The following is a 21,047-nucleotide window of genomic DNA, read 5'->3' as shown; positions in this document are numbered from 1 at the left end:
TTCAGTAGTAGTAATAATTAGAGACTGTCTACCAGCATTGTCCAATAAGAACTTTCTGTCATGAAGGCAGTATTTTATATCTGCACTGTCCGGTGCGGTAGCCACGAGCCATGTATTGGCTCTTTATCCTTGAAATGTGGCTAGTATAACTGAAGAACCAAATTTTTAATTATGTTTAATCTTAATGAATTTATTTTATTTTTTTTAAGTTTACTTATTTTGAGAGAATGAGCACAAGTTGGGAACGGGAAAAGAGAGAGGGAAAGAGAGAGAGAATCTCAAGCAGGCTGTGCACTGTCAGCACTGAGACCAACATGGAACTCGAACTCATGAACCACAAAATCATGACCTGAGCTGAAATCAAGAGTTGGATGCTTAACCTACTGAGCCAGCAGGTCCCCCTAATTTTAATTAATTTAAATTTAAATCTCTAATTTAAATCTAAATAGTCTCATGTAGTGGATATTGTACTAGCCAGAAAGGCCTTAGACTATTCATTCAAAAACCTGCTGTCTCGGGAACGAATCATTGGATTCTACTGAAATCATTATTGCACTATATGCTAATTAACTTGGGTATAAATTTAAAAATAAAAATAAATAATTTAAAAAAATACCATTTATTCAAGATAGATATGGTGAAACAATTCTGAAATACCTTAGTTTTCAGTGTAACTTTTGAAGAAATTTTTTGCTCTGGTTTACAATATTATAAATTTAAAACTCACTGTACCTTGAATTTTCTATTTTGATGATATTTCATCAGATTAATGCAAATTATTATTTCCAATGTATATTATTATGAAACATTTTAAAATAAAAATAGCCCAATAGAAAAAAAAAAACACGTCACTTGGTTCATCCCTTTTGGAAACCGTGAATAAAGACCATTGGAAATGGGTCACAGGTTTCGTCCCCTATAATTTTTACTATATTTTATTTTTACCTTTTTATTCTGCAATAGGAACATATTTTCAGTTAGAAAACAACCCAACTTTAGTAAGCTATTGATACACACACATACACATTGACAGCACTCCTGAATTACTTTACATTAGAGGTTTGTACATGTTGACTAATAAAAAGGATTTTTAAAACCAATCATGTGCCTATGCAGCATCTTGTTTAATCTTTGTAACAGTCCTGTAAGATTACTTTCTGAAAAGAAACCTGAGAGAATGTAAGATTACATAGCCAGTATTTAAATGAGAATTTGAACAGAAGTCTTTCTGACAGCTGGATGGCTTAGTTGGTTAAGAATCCAGCTCTTGATTTTGACTCAGGTCATGCTCTCATGGTTTGTGACACGGAGCCCTGCGTTGGGCTCTGCACTGACCACATGGAGCCTGCTTGGGATTCTCTCTCCCTCTCTCTCTCTCTCTCTGCTTCTCCCCTGCTCATGCTCTCTTTCTCTCTCCCAAAATAGATAAATAAACTTAAAAAAACAAAACAAAACTCTGATTCCAAACTCAGTGTCTTTCTACAATACAGTGTAGCTCCTTTTTGTTGGGTTCTCTTCTTGTGTTAAAGACCTTCATGGGTTTGCTTTCCCCACCCCCTGCTATTCTATCAAAACGCAAAAACAATTTTTACTCAAAAAATAATGCAAAGCCCATTTTGATGTTTGCTTTTCAGTGTATGTTGATTAAACATCACCAGGCAAAACACCGTTTTTTTAAATTTTCTTACAGTTTTTTAAATTGAAGTTCAGTAGACACATGTTGTATTAGTTTCAGGTGTACAACGTAAGTACAACATAGTGATTCGACAATTCTATCCCTCATGCAGTGCTCATTACAGTAAGTATAGTTACCATCTGTCACCGTACAAAGTAATTATAATATTACTGACTATATTCCCTGTGCTGTATTTTTTATCCCCATAACATATTTATTTTATAAATGAAGGTCTGTACTTCTTAATCACGTTTACCAATTTTGCCTGTCCTCCCACAGCCCTCCCCTGTGGCAACTACCAGTTTGTCCTCTGTATTATGAGTCTGTTACTAGTGTTGTTTGTTCATTTGTTTTGTCTTTCATTTTATTATTATTTTTAAGTAGGCTCCATGTCCAGTGTGGGGCTTGAACTCATGACCCTGAGTTCACATGCTTTTCTGAATGAGCCAGCCAGTACCCCTGTTTCATTTTTTAGATCCCACATATAAGTGAAATCATGTGGTATTTGCCTTTCTCTGTCTGACTTCATTAACTTAGGGTAGACCCATCCATGTTGCTATGAATGGCAAGATTCCATCCTTTTTTATGGCTAAGTAATATTCCATTGTGTGTATTTGTATATGTATACATACATATATATACACCACATCTTCCACAAACAGTAACAGCAATCCATTACAAGATTCTATTGCGTGTTAGAGAATGGTAATTTTATGCTTCTCTCTACTAGTTAATTATTCAATAAATTCTTATGTCTTCTGTATTGGTGAACCTCTTCTAGCTAAATGCAAGAAAAGGAGATTAAGTCCCTAAAGATAATAAAATCATTTCCAAGATGTTTAGCATACAGAATCTAGCAGATATACAAATTGTAGATATTTTGACATCAAACATTGTATGTGTACTGGAGAAAAATATAATTTTGCTCTCCAGTGGGAACTCTTGTTACTTTGAGTCATTAATATAGAAAATAAATTTTAAAGTGTTTGTGTTCATTCCTTAGGAATTTCCCAGATAATAAAGTGAAATTTTTGACAAGACTGACATTTAAATTCAAAAATAAATTTTGTAAGTACAGGATACCAAAACATTGATTTTAGAAGTGCCTCACATGCAAACATGAATTTTTGTTATAATAATAACTGTGATCCTGAACTTAATTTACAAATGTTGTATAGTATCCAGATTAAGAAAACTAAGAGGCCCACTTCATGCTAATTAATCTTGATCTGGTATAATGTATCACCTTTTCCCCAACTCTATAATAGGATAATAATGATATGTTCCTCCTGCCTTGTTGTAAAGAATAAGTAACATAAGCATGTAAAGCACTAAAAAAAAAAAACGTGTATCATCATGCTAATCATGATAACAATTATGTCCATTTGAGCCATTGCTTTTGAGATAATTAGCATGTAGCATTATCTCTACTATCTTATATAGTTGTTTTAAAGAATAATTGTAAATGGGATATTGCCTGTGAAAGTCCCAAATTCAATGCTAGGACAGAATTGAGTACTATCCTTAATGCCTTCTAAATGTTTGCAACCCTCCAAAAATTTATTTCCAGACCAGACTTCTCTCCTGTACTCCAGGCTTGTATGTCCAAGTACGTACTTGAATCTCCACTTGAACTTTAGATATTTCAAGCATAACATATCCAAAACTATAGTCCTAATCTCTTCCCCATCTCTCTTGGTATCAGACTTCCAGTTGCTCACACTGACAACCTTGGTGTAGTCTTTACTCCTTTCTTTCTCTCACACCCCATATCCAATCTCTCAGAAAATCCTGTTCTCTCCACTTCCAAAATATATTCAGAATTACAACTTCTATTCTTGGGGGGACACCTGGTGACTTAGTTGGTTAAGCATCCACCTCTTGATTTCAGCTCAGGTCATGATCACATGGGATTGAGCCCTGCTTTGGGTTCTGTGCTGACAGCACAGAGCCTGCTTGATTTTCTCTCTTTCCCTCTCTCTCTGTTTCTCCCCTGCTCATGTGCACTGTTCTCTCTCTCTCTCCCCTCTCTCCCTCCCTCTCACACTCTCTCCCTCCCTCCAAATAAGTAAATAAACAAACTTTAAAAAGAAAAAGAACTTCTGTTCTTGGAAAGACTGTAGGAGAACGAAAAGACCAGCCATGAACTGAGAGCAAATATTTGCAAATTATGTATCTGATAAAGGACTTACATATTTAGATTATGTAAAGAATTCCTTCTTTTGAACTGTAGTTGACATACAATATTAGTTTCAGGTGTACAACATAGTCAGCATTTATATACATTATGAAGTGATCCCCATGATAAAATCTAGCTACCATCTGTCACCACACAAACTTGTTATAATATTATTAACTCTGTTCCCTTCGCTGTATGTTACATTCCTATGTCTTATTTCTTTCCTAACTGGGAGTTTGGACCTCTTAATCCCCTTCCTCTACTTTAGGAAGAATTTTTAAAACTCAGTAATAATAATAAAACACACAACCCAGTTAAAAATAGGACAATATTTGCAACAGACACTTCAACAAAGATATGTGGATGGCATATAAGCACACGCAAAGTTGTTCAACATCATTTTTCATTAGGGAACTATAAACACCACAATGAGATGTCTGTATGCACCTGTATCAGAATGGCTAAAATCAAAAAGGCTAACCATACCAAGTATTGGTGAAGATGTAGACCAATTGGAACTGATACACTGCTATGAAAATGTAAAATGGTGCAATCGCTTAAAAAGTTAAACATACCCCTGTAATACAACCCAGCCATTCTACTGCTAAGTATTTACCTAAGAGAAATGAAATGTATATCCATATAAAGACTTGTGCATTAATGTTCATAGCACCTTTATAGGTAATAGCCAGAACTTGGAAACAACCCAGGGTCCATCAGTAGGTGAATAGGTAAATAAATTATGCCATATCCTCACAAGGGAATGCCACTCAGCAATAAAAGGAATGAACCATTGATACATGCAACTATGTGGATGAAGTTCAAAACCTCTATGCTGAGTGAAACAAGTTAGAAAATGAGTCTGTACTGTCTGGTTCCATTTATATAAAATTCTAGAAAATGCAAAATAGTGTTTGCAGTGACAGAAACAGTGGCTGCCTGGGGACTGGGAAGGAGATGACAAAGGGACATGAGGAAACTGTAAAGAGTGATGGGTATATTCATCATGTTGAGAACAGTGATGCTTTTATGGTTGCATACGTAACTTAGCAAATTATACATTTTAAACATGCAGTTTGTTATATGCTAATTACACCTTAGTAAAACTTTTTGCAGAAAACAAAAAATGTTTTGAATCTATCTCCTCTTCATCATATTAATTTTTTCCATCTGATTTCATCCACCAACTTCCCCCTAAATTAGTGCAATAGCCTTCTAACTGGTCTCCCTGCCCTTTTTTTTTCCCCTTAAACCCTTGCTCCCTTTTAATCTCTTCTCAACACAACAACCAGAGCATTCCTTAAAACTTGTCAGAGCATGTCACTTCAGCTCAAAACCCTCCTGTGGCTCCCTCTCCCACACAGAATAAAAAGGCTCTTATATGGGGGCGTCTGGGTGGTTCAGTTGGTTGAACGTCCAACTTCTGCTCAGGTCACAATCTTGCAGTTTGTGGGTCTGAGCCCCACGTGGGGCTCTGTGCTGACAGCTTAGAGCCAGGAGCCTGCTTCGGATTCTGTGTGTCTTCCCTCTCTCTCTCTCTCTCTCTCTCTCTCTCTCTCTGCCCCTCCCCCACTTGTGTGCACTCTTCTCGCTTTCTCTCTCCCTCTCTCCATCTCTCCCTCTCTCCAAAACAAACATTTAAAAAAAAAAAAACAGCCTCTTAAATGGCCTACCCCAGCCTGTTGCCTCTCTGATCTGATCTACTGTTTACCTCATGACACATGGGTCTTCTTGCTAGTTCTTGAAAACTCCTGGCACAACTTCCTCCTTTGGGCCTTTGTGTTGTTCTCTGCCTAGACCACTCCCTCACCAGTTTTGGATTTTCTCACAACAATTGGGCTGACTTTGACCCCTCTATTTTAAATTGTAGTGTACCCATTTCCTCTTACTTTGCTTTACTTTTTGCTTTATTCCATAGCACTTTTATCGTACTCCACAGTTTACCTTTCTGTATTTTCTTCTCCTACTAGAATATAAGCTACATGCAGGCCTGAATCTTTGTTGTTTTGTTTACTTGTGTATCCCACGTGCATAGGTCAATGCCTGGAACATAGCAGGCTCTCAAGAAATATTTCTGAAATGAATACTTATTTAAATCTTTAAGATACACTGACAAATTAGGGTAGAACTAAAGTGGGTAATAAGAAGAATGATAAGAGGTTTAAGATATATACATGAGTAATGGGCACCTGGGTGGCTCAGTCAGTTAAGCACCTGACTTTTGATTTCGCTCAAGTCATGATCTCGCAGTTTGTGAGTTCAAGCCCTGCATCGGGTGCTGTGCTGACAGCACAGAGCCAGCTTGGGATTCTCTCTCCCTCTCTCTCTCTGCCCCTCCCCCAATGTGCTCTCCATCTCTCTCTCAAACGTAAATAAAAATGAACTTTATATATATATATATATATATATATATATACACACACACACACACACACACACACACACACATACACACACACACACACACACATGAGGAATAGTTGAGGCTACTGGAGACATCACAAAGAAGAATAGATTTAGTGGAAACATGATTCCCCTTTTAGCTACCGAGGAGTTACTATATAGAAGAGGAGTAATGTTTGCTCTGTGATATTGCAGAGGACAAAGCTAGCCCAAAGAAGCCAGATGTGGGCCCAGGCTAAGAACTTTCTTACTTTCTTAGAATTGTGGTAAGCTGCCATAAAATAATCATCATTCACTGGACAAGGTCAAACAGAATAATCCTTTCAATCCTTTAGGGATTGAAAAGGATCCCACATGGGGAAATGGTTGAATTAGATGGCCTTGAAAAGTTTGTTCTAGTGAGAAGATAGTGTAATCTTTTAACATTCAGTCATTCCCGGGGCGCCTGGGTGGCTCAGTTGGTACAGTGTCTGACTCTTAATCTCAGAGTCATGAGCTCAAGCCCCACACTCGGCTCCATGCTGGGTGTGAAGCCTACATGAATGAATGAATGAATGAATGAATGAATGAATGAATACATATATACATACATATATACTCACTTAAAATAAAATCCAGTTACTCCTGACAACTCCGAATGCTCCATTGTTTGTGAAGTTAAGTTTTCAAATGCTGGTTTTACCTGATAAGAACATGTCAAAAGTAACTTCATACCTTCATAATTATGGATAATTATCTTTGCCATGTAGCGATATATCTAAAAATTACTTGATCCATTATTTTAACCCATTATTATTGCTTAAAATAAAATATTATTTTACTATCAGTTTTGACCTCTGTATCCTTCATTTGAGAATGTTTACCAGTATCACGGAATAAAAATCTCCAGGATTCTAGAATTTAAGTTTCACATTTAAGAAATGTGGGCTTGTTTCCGATTTTCTTCACTTTTTTAAATGGCTACATATGTTCATCGTCTTTCTTCTTTTATAGGAGCGGGATCGTTATGCCTACAAGATTCATCTTCCAGAAACAGTAGAGCAACTGAGGAAATTCAATGCAAGGAGGAAACTAAAGGTAATTAAATCACAAAAAGCTTTCCTACAGCTAAATTCTCACTTCTAAAAATTATTTCAGTAAGGTTTTGGATTTTAAATCATTTAAAGTAATATCTAAGTATAAATCTAAACAAAACATTACAATAAGTGGAAGATTAATCACATTTTAGATTTGTATTATCCTAAAACTTCATAGCAGAGATATGATTACTTTTGAAATAGGAATACTTTTTTCTTTTTTAATTTTTTTCAACATTTTTTTTGAGAAACTGAGCACTAGCAGGGGAGGGCAGAGAAAGAGAGAGACACAGGATCCAATGCAGGCTCCAGGCTCTGAGCTGTCAGCACAGAGCCCAACATGGGGCTTGAACCCATGAACTGTGAGATCATGACCTGAGCTGAAGTCAACACTTAACCAACTGAGTCACCCAGGCACCCCAGGAATTTACTATTATTATCCATTATTGTTGAATATAAGCATAGGCCACATTTTCTCAAACTTAAATATTTTGACAGGAAAATGTAAGTTTATTTCGGTGGAAATGATACTGGGTTAGAATTAATTGGACAACCATCACAAAGCAGTAAGAATCCCCACCACCTTGGTCTACTAGAAAATATTTTCAAATTACTTTTCTCACCTTTTCTTTATTCTTACCAGGTACCTTTCTCCTTTTACTACTCTCTCTATCCTCTACCTCACGAAAAAAAAAAAAAAGGTAATTATCCCACATGGGGAGCCCATTTGATTTTAAAAGGTTTTGAAAAAGACCAAATATAAAATAGTAAGCTATTTTACTAATAAAAATAAAAGTGAATATTTATTTATTTAGAGAGAAAGAGAGAGTAGGGGAGGGGCAGAGAAAGGGACAGAATCCCAAGCAGACTCTGCACCATGAGTTCATGACCTGAGCCAAAATCAAGAGTCAGACCTGCAACTAACTGAGCCACCCAGGTGCCCTAACCCTAGTGAAAAATTGTATGGGACATTTCCTCCCTCTTCTCAACAGAGGAAACTCTATGATATTATGGTCTTAAAATTATTATTTGACTTAATTTTGATTACTGTAAAAAAAATCATCTTCAAATCTATCCCGTAAGTGGTTGATTGGTTAGTAGCCCTCCTTAGCCATGTGACTCCCACCAACTATAAAACTTTGTAAGTATTTTGATATGTATCCTAAATTGCAGTAATATTCATTATTATTCAACCCCTAGAATATCTAATTGTATATTTACAACTCTAGATTTTGAGGAACATTTATGTGGATGGAGGAAACTAGGCCACGATATTATGCTATAGAGCTGAACTGTTCAGTGTAGTAGCTGCTAGCCACACGTAGCTATTTAAATTTAAATTAATGACAATTAAATCAAATCAAAAGTGTTCCTTAGTCACACTAGCACATTGCAAGTGCTCAGTAACCAAATGTGGCTAGTGGCTACTGAATCAGATCACACAGACACAGAACATTTCCATCATTGTAAAAAGTCCTATTGGACTGTATTACCATGTAACGGGAAATTGTAATGTGTCATTGTTGGTGATGAGGATTCTCAGTTAAGGCTCTGTCCTAATTGTTTTTACAGTCAACACTTCGGACTGGCTCTTCTCTATTTGCTTTAAAAGTCCTTGGCAAAAATAATTATTAACAACATGCCATTATCAAGATGGCACCCAAAGAAGTTTCCCACGACTTTGACATATGTCTGAACCACTGTAGCCTACAAGACAAAAAAAAAAAATCTTGCTATCCAAAGTGAAATTTTGTTTTTGAAGTTCATTTCCTCCCCAAAGGAACCATTAATTATACTTTTTTCTCAGTTCTTCCCTAGTCTTTTTAACTCTGACCCTGCTTTGGCCTTAGTGACATTGCCCTGTCTGGGGCTGAACCTTTCACTGGCCAAGTCCAGGCCTTTGGCCATAGGGCTCAGGTTTGCCCATCACAAGAAACCCATGCTGTAGTTCTCCCAGTGCCGCAAAATCAGACTTGGGCCTAAAATAGCCAGAGTGGTGACTAAGATCCCTTTGGACAGGGCAAAGCTGTTACAGCAGAGAGGGGTCATATGAACTTACCACATCCCTTTGCAGGACTATTTAAAGTTTCAAGACCCACCAGACAACCTAGAATTAGGAACGTCAGCAGGGTTGTCATTGAGATTTTTTTTCTGTTGCTGGTAAGGCTGTATTCCTTTATGTGATTCAGACATCCTGGTTAAAGTGTGTTATGTCTACCATCCGCAAGAACTCATTCTCCTCATTCTGCCTCTTCTGTGAGCTTCTAGAACACAGATTTGGACTTCGTTAGCTTTCAGAGACCACCACACAACTTTGTTTCACAAATGAACAGCTAGGTACCCATTCTTGTATCCAGACACTGTTTTTAAGCTCCTCAAATGTTGGGCAACAACCCAGTGTGGTTTGTTTATTTGTTTTTTACTCCCTTTGAAATGATTAAAAGGGAAGTTCACAGAAAACAGTAGAAAATTGCTTTTCTTACTTAGAGGAAGGAAATTTTTATCGTACATGGCGAGAAGAACAGCGTTATGGGAAAGAGTGGGCTCTGTAGCTACATTGCCTTGAGTGAATCATGCCTCTGACACTTACTGGATGTGTAACCTTGAACAAGTTATTTAAATTCTCTGTGCCTCAGTTTCCTTATATACAAAATGGCAATAATGGTAATAGCTAATTCATAGGGCTGTAAGAATTCAATGAATTAGGGGACGCCTGGGTGACTCAGTCGGTTGAGCATCCAACTTCAGCTCAGGTCATGATCTCAGGGTTCGTGGGTTCGAGCCCCATGTTGGGCTCTGTGCTGACAGCTACCTAAGAGCCTGGAGCCTGTCTTCAGATTCTGTGTCTCCCTCTCTCTCTGACCCTTCCCTGCTCATGCTGTCTCTCTCTCTCAAAAATAAATAAAACATTTATATATATATATATATATATATATATATATATATATTAAAGAATTCAATGAATTAGTACATTACAGCAGTTACAGAAGTACCTAGCAGTCATGAGTGTTCCATACCTATTATTTGTTATTAACATTATTACTGTTGCTAACTGTTTTACTGTGATTTTAATGTTAATACCTTTGACTTGGTACTCATTCTGTTTATGAATAACTGTAATTCCAAAATGCACACTTCATACCATTTTAGCTTTTTTTCTAGTCGTTGACATTAACATTTTGAAGTTTTTAAAGGCTTTTTAAAATGTATAGACATGGGGAGCCTCAGTGGCTCAGTTGGTTAAACATCCGACTCTTTTTTTTTTTTTAACATTTATTTGTTTTTGAGAGACAGAGAGAGAGCACAAGCAGGGGAGGGGCAGAGAGAGAGAGAAAGGGAGAGAGAGAATCCAAAGCATGCTCCAGGCTCCGATCTGTCAGCACAGAGCCAGATGAAGGGCTCGAACTCATAAACTGAAATCATGACCTGAGCCGAAGTTGGACACCTAATCGACTGAGCCACGCAGGCGCCCCAGTATCCAACTCTTGATTTCAGCTCATGATCTCACAGTTTGTGAGTTCGAGCCCCATGTCAGGCTCCTCACTGCCATTGTGGAGCCTGCTTGGGATTCTCTCTCCCTCCCTCCCTCCCTCCCTCCCTCTCTCTCTCTCTCTCTCTCTCTCTCTCTCTCTCTCTGCCCCTCCTCCACTTGCAGTCTCTCTCTCTCAAAATAAATGAACATTTAAAAAAATTCTTTTAAGAAAATCGAAATTAATGGAAAGACACTTAATGTTCATGGGTTAGAAGATTCATTATTGTTAAGATGGCAGTGTTTCCCAAGTCGATCCATAGATTCAACACAGTCTCCTAAGCAGAAATTTACAAATTGATCCTAAAAATTCATATGGAGATGCAAAGGACTTAGAATAGCCAAAACAATCTTGAACAATGGACAAAGTTGGAGGACTCATACTTTGCAATTTTGACACTTGACTATAAAGCTACAGTCATCAGGACTCTGGTACTAGTATGGGATAGGGGTAGACATGTAGGTCACTGGAACAGAATTGAGAGTTCAGGAATAAACTTTTATATTGGTAGTCAGTTGATTTTCAACAAAAGTGCTAAGGCAATTCAATGGGGAAAGAAGTCTTTTCAACAAATGGTGTGGGGACAATTGGATATCCATGTGCAAAAGAGACCTTTAAAAGGTCACATTTGGGGGTCCTGGGTGGCTCAGTTAAGTGTCCTACTTCTGCTCAGGTCATGATCTCATGGTTCATGAGTTCAAACCCCACATTGGGCTCTGTGCTGACAGCTCAGAGCCTGAAGCCTCCTTCCAATTCTGTGTGTGTGTGTGTCTCTCTCTCTGTTCCTCTCCCACTGGAACTGTTTCTTTCTCTCTCTCTCTCTGTCTCTCTCTCTTTCTCTCTCTCTCTCAAAAAAAAATGAATAAAACAGTTTAAAAGGTTTTTAAAAGGCCACATTTTGGATGATTCCTTTTTTTTTTGGCAATATCTAGAATAAGTATTTATATCTGTAAATCCATAGAGACTGAAAGTAAATTGGCGGATTGTTGGGTGTTGGGTACTTAATAGGTATGGGAATTTGGAGGGAGGGAGGTGATGGTGTTTTGGAACTAGACAAATGGCGGCTGCACAGTATTGTGAATGTACTGAATACTACTGAATTGTATACTTTAGAATGGTGAATTTTATGTGAATTTCACATTGTTTTTATACCATTTGACAAAAATTCTTCTTACATACTGGTTTCCTCTTCAGTACAGTCTAGAGATAGGACACGTTCCCATAGTAACAGTGGTTCACTGTACCACTCACCTCACCCAAGGGACCACCCCTCCCCCAGCCCATTATGCTAGAGGTTGGAGGGGCGTGTGTTTATTGAAACAGCCTCGTGGTTGATTCTGAAAGGTCCACCTTATTGAGAATCATTACTCTCATTAAGCACAAACTGTAATGGTTCTATAAAATTCGATCATATTGTACATATCATAATTAACCAGCTGTTGGACACAGAGATTGCTTCCAGTTTTCCACAGCCATAAATACTTTTGCATTGTCCACCTTTATGTACCTAGAATTATATTCTTAGGGCAAGCTCTGTGCTACTGGAATTATTGGCATCAAAGTATGTATGTGTATTTAAGACTTGTGATCTCTCTCAGTAACTTCCCCTCCAAAAAGCTACTTGAATACATTTTTATGTATTTTTGGTAGTGAGTTTTACTTTTGAGTTTGAACCTTTTTCTCATTCTGCAAGTTTTGTGAAACTTTTTATGCCAGAATATAAAACAGCACTCATTATACTTTGCTGAAATTTCAAGATTATTACTCATTCAGCACAATAACATCGATACTAAACAATTAGAAAGTGTTTTCTTTCCGTATTTATAATACATTCATTTTGGAATTTAACCTCTCAACAGGCTTCAGGAGACAACAAATCCCTAATGAGAAAACTATTTAGACAATTAGCATTAACATCTTTTTCAGACAACCTTTTACATGCACATTTTTAAAAAGTTAACAGAACCCTGCATGTGATTTGAATTATCAAACACTTCTTTTTATTCACCTCTCTTGATTCATTTTGTTCTTACATATGTGAATGATGATGGAAAATTTTTTTCCTCATTTTGGTTACCAGATGTTTTAAATGTTGAGTTTTCCCCTCTTTTTGTTTTATACTAAGTTCTAGAATTTTAATACTTCAGTTTAAAAAGATCCTTCTAGAAACAATACTTCCTTTAATAAACTCCATAGGCCTCAGTACAAGACTAGATACGAGAATTCTATTTTCTCAAATCAAATATTGGGATGCGTAGGACAGACTGTGGTCTAGGCTGTCTGGAAAAATCTGTGCTCTGTGGGTATGTCTTCAGGAGACACCCCTGTACGCTAACCCTAGGTGCCGTCTCCTTGGAGTTTACTGAGCAAGGGGTCTGGTTAGGGGAGGTGCTAGGGGGTATCTGTTAGCATCTGAGCTTGTCTAACTCGGGAAGAGACTGAGAGGAATCTGTTCTACAAATAATCTCCTTTGCGTCATGAATTACCTCTAGAAAGCAAATTTCCCCACAATGAAGCATGTTGAGTAAATTTTGTAAAAAAGAAGAAGAAGAAAAGAAAAGAAATAGAAGCAATATTCTTTATCTGGGTAAACTTATTGCGTTCAGTTTAGGAAATGGTGAGTTGAATCCATGTGATTCAGTTTAAAGGATAAAAACATTTATTCCTTACACTGTATATACAGAAAATGAGGGAGATTTCTGATAACTTCGTACAGTTTTCCTTCATTGATATTGCAAATTATGGAAGCATCTACTCTGTATGCTTCTCTGAATTACCAGTTGGTCCCTCAAATTCCTGAACTTTGCAGAACTAGAAAAAGTTTGTTTACTAATGCCATTTTCCAGCACTTTCCAGCACTGTACTCTCTCATGTAATAGCCACTGGCCATATGTGGCTACTTAAATTTTAATTTTAATTCATGAATATCAAATGAGATTTTAAGTTCCATTTCTCAGTTATACTAGCCACATATGAAGTGTTCAGAACCACATGCCACTGAAAGTTCCCAGAAAGTTCTACTGTACAGCACCATCAGGAGTTTTGGTACCTCCAAAAGTAATGCTTACCCCTAAACATCACCTTCTGAGAGATCAACCAGGAAGCTCTAACAGCTGCCTTTTGGCAGGCTGCTCCTTTCTGTAAATTCAGCAAGAGCTAACTTAAGGACTTATCAGGACCTTTGTGGCCTGATGAAAGCCAGCATGTACATACAGTCCTCTCCTGTAGTAAGGGGTGGTACAGAGGCAGTAAGTCAGCACATCAGCCGTGGGCTCCAGCTACTCAGAGCAGTAAGCCTGGTGTCCAAAAGCCATGGCTGATTCTGAAAACTTACTCCGCTATAAACGGTTACATAGATAATAATTGGAAGTGATTTTGATCTTTCTCTATTGACTTGACAAAGCGATTCTATTAGCTTATGATTCTGAAATATAGGACGTATTACTTCCTAAGTTAGGCTGTCTAGCTTTTGAAAGCTATTGTGTACATTAATAGCCCTTCTTTACAAAATACTTTCACACAGTCCAAAAGGATTCCTAAGATATCTGTTCTGTGCAGTTAGTCTTAAATATAGTCCTATCTACTACACTTGCAAGTCTCATTGTTAACCTTCTTCAGAGGAAATAGCACAGCCAACTTTAGTCAGATGGCGCAACTTAATGTGACTTTTAAAATCCTGCTTTTGGACCTGCATCTGAGTTTTGTTTGAGTATCCTACACACATAGATCGTGCTGACTCTACTGAATGGTAGCATTGCTTGTGATTGTATGGATAGAGATCGGGAGCTCTGATATAATCGAGCCCCTCCCCTCATTATCTAGGACCTAATTCTTACATGTAATCAACCCAAATCCTTTAACATTTCTACCTTGTAATGATTTTCCAGCCTTCTGGATCATCTCTGTTCAGCCTCAAGCTCTCAAAGCCCTTCACCCTTTTTAGGGCTTGAAGTTCAGTGCTCTGAACCCTACTGAGATGATCCTTTCTCAAATCCTTATGGCACATGTGGACTTGTATAGCCCTGTGATTGGTTTTGCCCCCTTAGTATATTACAGTGTGACTGTGTGTTATTTTGGCACTTGAGTGCAAAGCCAGTTACTCTCCATGTCATCTCAAAACTTGTGTGTCTTGTATCTAGACTTTTTAAAAATGCACCTCCCTGCTGTTGTGCCTGTCAGACTCTATGGTGCTTGTTGCTGAGTTCAGGGAGCACCAAAAGGAATATTGGCCCTTGGTGGTGATCTTTAAGCTAGCAAATCCTCTGTATTCACTCTCCTCTGCCTTTCTTAATAACTCTGTTGCCTCCTTAGGGACACCTGGGTGGCTCAGTCAATTAAGCATCCAGCTTCAGCTCACGTCATGATCACACAGTTCATGAGTTCGAGCCCCGCATCAGGCTCTGTGCTGACAGCTCAGAGCCTGGAGCTTACTTCAGAATCTGGGTCTCCCTCTCTCTCTGTCCCTCCCCTACTCATGCTCTGTCTGTCTCTTTCTCTCTCAAAAATAAATAAACATTTAAAAAATGTTTTAAAGAACTCCATTGCCTCCTTAAGTGCATTTAGTAGTTCAGCTTAGCGGAAGTCCAAGCCAACTGTTTTCTTGTTTTCCACTTCCTTAAATGAGACACAGAATCATCTAACTGGGAGCACTTCATTTTGATGTTTGACATACTAACAATAATTAAGATTGGGTTCAGAATTAATTACTTGTAGTTCTCTTTTTGTTTGAATTTAGAATCTGCGTAACTTGCTTAGTCCAACACTGCATCCTTAATGCTCGTTATCATAGCAGACTCAATTGTTATGTTTCACTCAGAACATACTAAACTTTCCCTTCTAAATTAAAGTAGGTAGGAAACTTCTTTGTCAAACATGTAATAAACTGGGAGGCTTGAAGAACTACCTGTATAAGATCTAGATTGATGTTGCAGTACCCACGGTCTCTTTCACAGCAATAACGTAGTACAGGAGTTGGCACACTATGGCCTGCTTGCCAAATCTGGCCCATTGCCTATGTTCACACGTAAAGGTTCATTGAAACATAGCAGCGAACATTCGCGTACATATTGTCTGTGGCTGCCTTCATGCTACAATGGCAGAGGTGAATAGTGGCAACAGAGACCATATGCCCTGCAAACGTAAAACATTTACTGTCTGGCCCTTTACAGAAAAAAGGTATAGTAAAAACCCTTGCACTTGGGACAGTAGTCAGAGGACCTCCATTCTGTCTACTCTTGATTTTATCTCTAAGTTGGCAGCGACCTTAACAGGTTGCTAAGACTCTCTGGACCTCAGTTTCCTCGTATGCAAAAATGAGTCTCTTAGAATGAATCATCTCCTAACATTATAATTCTATAAATCCATAAACTGCTTTGGAACCTTTTTTTGCTGTTTTACATAATAGCTTTGCATTGAATATCCAAACCACATGCAGTCACTGAGTTGAGAGAACTAAATAAAGAAAGCCGCTAACCATAAGCTAAATTAGGAACTTGCTACTATTGTTTTAAAAGAATTTACCTCAAGGCTCTTCGAAACAGTGCTTTCCTGGCAGAAGTTATTTCTAGATCTTTGATCACAGTTGTAGCTAGACCATGCCTTGAGATATAAACTCCGCCATATTAAGAAACTTCATTGAACTTCACTTGGAAATAAAAACAAAACATCTCTAAAATTTAGTTTCAGTGTGTGGGAAACTTTTGATACATAAAAATTCCATTCCCACCCAGCTTTTTAGGGAACATGTATACATGTAAAATGAAATATGCTTCTACTACAGAAAGAACTCAACATTCGGTGCTGTTTTTCATTGTGGTAGCTGACTGTAAAATTCTGCATTAGGACCTCTCATGCATTAACCCTAGACTTTCAGAAATCTGAAAAGTTGGGGCTCCTGCCTGGCTCAGTCAGAAGAGCTTGCAATTCTTGATCTCAGGTTTGTGAGTTCAAGTCCCACATTAGATGTAGAGATTACTTTAAAATCTTTAAAAAAAATCAATCTAACAAGTTACCTGGAATGATTTCATCAAGATCACGTCTCTGTTTTTAGCCCTTCCCTTTCTGCATTCAGTTCAATTCAGTTTATATCTGTAGAAAGAAACTCTAACATGACCCCCCCGCCCAATAATGAAACTTGTGGAAGTGTGTTTCTATTAATGTTTTCATATATTTAATAAATGCCTAAAAAGATTTATCTTTCTGGGGCTCCTGGGTGGCTCAGTAGGTTAAGCAACCAGCTTTTGATTTTGTCTCCAGTCATGATCACACAGTTCATAATATCAAGCCCCATGTTGGGCTCTGTGCTCCTTCTCTTTCTGCCCCTCCCCCACATGTGTTCGTTCTCTGTCTCAAAATAAATAAACTTAAAAAAAGATTTATCTTTCTTTTCAGAAAAATCCTCAAGTTCAGTATTTAAAATGTAGACTACGTAAGTAAGTGATTTAATCCTTAAACTACCTAAATGAATAATTCCACCTAGATCAGCAAAAGGCTGTGCTCACGTTCTAGCTCTGTATTACTAAGCTTAGTGGCAGTTTGCCCTCACAAAATGCCTTATGGTTCACAAGACACTTTCATATACATTATGACTTTTGACAATCCTGCAAGCTAAGTTATGTCAGTTTTAATATTGACTCAAATAGTATTAGGCAGCTGGAAAGTGGTCCAGCCAAGGAACACACCAGATATTCTTACCCCCACCTAACAGTTGTACAATTGAACACTTTCACAAAATAACTTGTATTGTTCTTCTTGTTACTGAAACAATCCCCAACATTTCTCCACCCAGCAGTCCTAAGGGATGTCATGCACTCCATCTAACAGTAATTCTCAACTAGGAATCAGGGCAACCTGTGCATGTCATTTACAGAGTCACCTGTAGGGGCGCCTGGCTGGCTCAGTCAGTGGAGGGTGTGACTCTTGATCTCAAAGTTGTGGGTTTGAACCCCATGTTGGGTAGAGAGATTACTTAAAAAAATAAAACCTTTAAAAAAATAATAAAGGGAGTTACCTGTAGTTGGTTCTGTTGTGTGGCCTGGTTGAGACTCAAGTAACACATAGTCACTTACCAAAAGGGGGGCAGAGATTTTAAAAAATGTAAGTGACTCATTCCTTCTTCCCAGAGATAATGCTATTAACATTTTGGTATATGTTTGATCTTTTTAACTATATTAATCTTTTTTTTTCAAACATGAGGTCATACTACAGATTGTTTTAAAACTTTTGTTATGTAACTCACAAGCATCGTTTTGTATTATTAAACATCCTTCAGCATCATTTCATAGTGTCTGCAGAATATTCCATTTTGTGGTACATGATTGAGTTCAAGATATAAATGGTTTCATGTACTTTCCCAAGCCCCACCAGTGTTTTCATATATCTCTATGTGATTAATTTGAAGGAATCTAAACTCATTTAATAGCTACCCCTCTTCTAGCTGCCACCTCCTACAGGTTTGACTTTCTGAATAATCCTTACGTTTGTTAATGAACTTTTTTATATGTATGTGTTTTAATATTTTTCGATGTTTTTGTTTTAGGGTGCAGTCCTAGCAGCTGTGTCAAGTCACAAATTCAACTCGTTCTATGGTGACCCCCCTGAAGAATTGCCCGATTTCTCTGAAGACCCTACCTCCTCAGGTAATCAGATCATTAGTTCATTCACCAGTGAGAATCATGTGGTGTCTACATCCTCTCTCTTCCGCTGTAAATAAACTTTTCCTGTGAATCTAGTCAGATCTCCCGAGGAATTCTGAGAAAGTTTGTCAGCCACCAAATTCCATCCACGTGTGTTTGCTTCCTTTTAATTTTACTACCAAAGTCGCTTTCCTTTTCTACTCCAAAACCAGCATTGTACTGTTTTCTTTTTACCTCAGAAATACTTCCTCCCTTTTCCCTACTCCAGACCCAACATTGCACTTCATCCAATCCAATATTAGAGTCAGTCTTTGTGGGTCTTTCTGATTACCTTACACCCCAACAAAAAACTTCTTTTTAATCTTTTAATGTTTATTTATTGATTTTGAAACAGAGCATGCATGAGCAGGGGAGGGGCAGAGAAAGAGGGAGAGAGAATCTCAAGCTCTGCCAGTGCAGGGCCCAACTGAGGGCTCAAGCTCACGAACTGAGAGATCATGACCTGAACCGAAATCAAGAATTGGACACTTAAACCAACTGAGCCACCCAGGCATCCCCAATAAAAAACTCCTGATACAAGATTTTCCCCTGTCAACCATAGCAGATCAGACTTTGGGACAACACTACTTTTAATTTTATCTTTCAATGTAAATCTGTCTCATGAGTTATCTCTCAAAACAACTTACAAGTTCTTCTCTTTTTTATGAAGACTATAACACATATATACAAGCATTCAGAGAACACAAAGGGTTACCTATTTGGATCAAATGTATATAGGTACTCCTTGAGAGGGGAACCCACTATTGTTCACAAAATTATTTTGTAAAGTTCTCAGATTTCCATTTTATTAGTAAGGTATTCTCAAGGATCATTTATTAAAAATTCATAGTATTTGAGCCTGGGTGGCTCAGTCAGTTAAGGGTCCAACTTCAGCTCAGGTCTTGATCTCACAGTTCATGGGTTCAAGCCCCACATTGGGCTCTGTGCTGACAGCTTGGAGCCCGGAGCCTGCTTTGGATTCTGCGCTTCCCTCTCTCTCTCTGTCTGCCCCTCTCCCACTTGTGCTTTCTCTGTCTCTCACAAATAAATAAATGTTAAGAGAAAAATTTTTTGATAATGAAAAAATCCACAGTATCCATTTATGCATTTATATAAATGCACATGTGTGCATTATACTTTTAAAATTTCATTTATTATGTATTTACGTCTGAATCCTATGCCCTTCACCCTTAGCTTTTCTCCCTTCTCACTTTAGAGTCACTCAGTATATGCCATGTGGTTGCCTTTGCACTACTGGTTTGAGTTTTGCACTTTTGGGCTGGCTCATTCAATATTCAGGTTATTACCATTGGACTCAAGAAGCATTCGCACATCTATTCTTCCTTTATTGCTAGTGGCGGTCCTTCACCACTATGAATATTCATCAGTATTTCTGCTTCTTCCTTTCGTGTGTTTATACACATAACGTACACAGACAAGTGCTCGTGCACACATTTTCTTACCAGTCAGTATGTGCTTCTTACACCTGGTGGAAAAAAACGGGATCAAGTTTCCCCAGTCCACCAGCTGTGTAGTTCCTCATTTTGACCTTCACCAATTGGGATGTGAATCTTCCTCTTTTGAGTGAAGGTGATTTCCAAAAACATTCAAAAATGGGAATCTCAGAAAAGAGACTCTGAAGAGAAGGCTTGCTGGTTTCCTCTTGCTCTGACTTTGTGATTATCCAGAGCCCTTACCACATGAAAGGCAAGGCTGTAATTGTTTCTAGGTACACTCCCCAGCTCCCTGTTGCTTCGTGTCTGTCTTTTTTTTTCTTCCAGTCCATTTTGTTCTCTCCACCTGTAGCACTGGGGTCAGTGTTTGTTAGCTCAGACGTCTCCCTTCCCTCCACGCTGTTTACAGTAGACCCATCTGGTGCAGCGGGATCCAGTAATGGTTTTATGTCGTATTGTGTCTACATGATGCTGTCACAAACTTGGACTATATGGAAACGTTTTTGGTCAAGATCTAATACCATTTTCATCTTAAAATTGGGCCTGGGGAGCAGTATGGTCCTCCCAATAGCTTCCCAGACCTAACTTTACTGTTGCCCCTTAATATGTACCTCTGCCTGGTGAGAGTTTAGTGAGCTCTTAAATGTTCCTTTCTGTTAAAGAGTCAGAGTTTTCTTTTAGGGAAGGAATTGTCCATAGTTATAGACATGCTTAATTTTCCATTAAATACATTTTTATCACCCAATTTTTTGTTTTCCAGTACAGTCTGCAAGTGATATGGTCAAAACAGCTTCTGACTACAGCATTTGCTTTTTAAACAAAAATGAAATTTCCCCCACTGTCTTGCGGGTAGCCTAAGAGCTCTCGAATTAGTTGTTCACAATTTCACATTCCCTCTTGCTTCCGTTTCCTGCAGTCACACCTTTTTTTTTTTAATTTCTGGATCTTAATGATCTTGTAAGCAGTCTGTATCTTCATTTGACATGCAAATGTCCATCTCAAAGACAACAGAACATTTTGAAGAAAATTCTAGTATTTTCCTAACTTCCACCAAGCT

At 38.0% G+C, this 21,047-nt stretch overlaps 1 protein-coding gene across 4 annotated transcripts in view; it reads left to right on the top strand.

Annotated features, from left to right (window-relative positions):
• CASK (calcium/calmodulin dependent serine protein kinase) overlaps positions 1-21,047 on the top strand; it is a 362,608-nt gene that overhangs the window by 244,823 nt on the left and 96,738 nt on the right. For all 4 annotated transcript variants that reach the window (XM_029929409.1, XM_029929408.1, XM_029929407.1 and 1 more), the window contains exons 9-10: positions 7,251-7,334; positions 18,401-18,500. In XM_029929409.1, coding sequence (XP_029785269.1) covers positions 7,251-7,334; positions 18,401-18,500 — 184 coding nt within the window. The remainder of the gene's footprint in view (positions 1-7,250; positions 7,335-18,400; positions 18,501-21,047) is intronic.

This window comes from Suricata suricatta, chromosome X (genome assembly GCF_006229205.1).
Source record: "Suricata suricatta isolate VVHF042 chromosome X, meerkat_22Aug2017_6uvM2_HiC, whole genome shotgun sequence".
NCBI classification, from domain to species: Eukaryota; Metazoa; Chordata; class Mammalia; order Carnivora; family Herpestidae; genus Suricata; species Suricata suricatta.
This window is presented reverse-complemented; position numbering and strand designations above follow the sequence as displayed.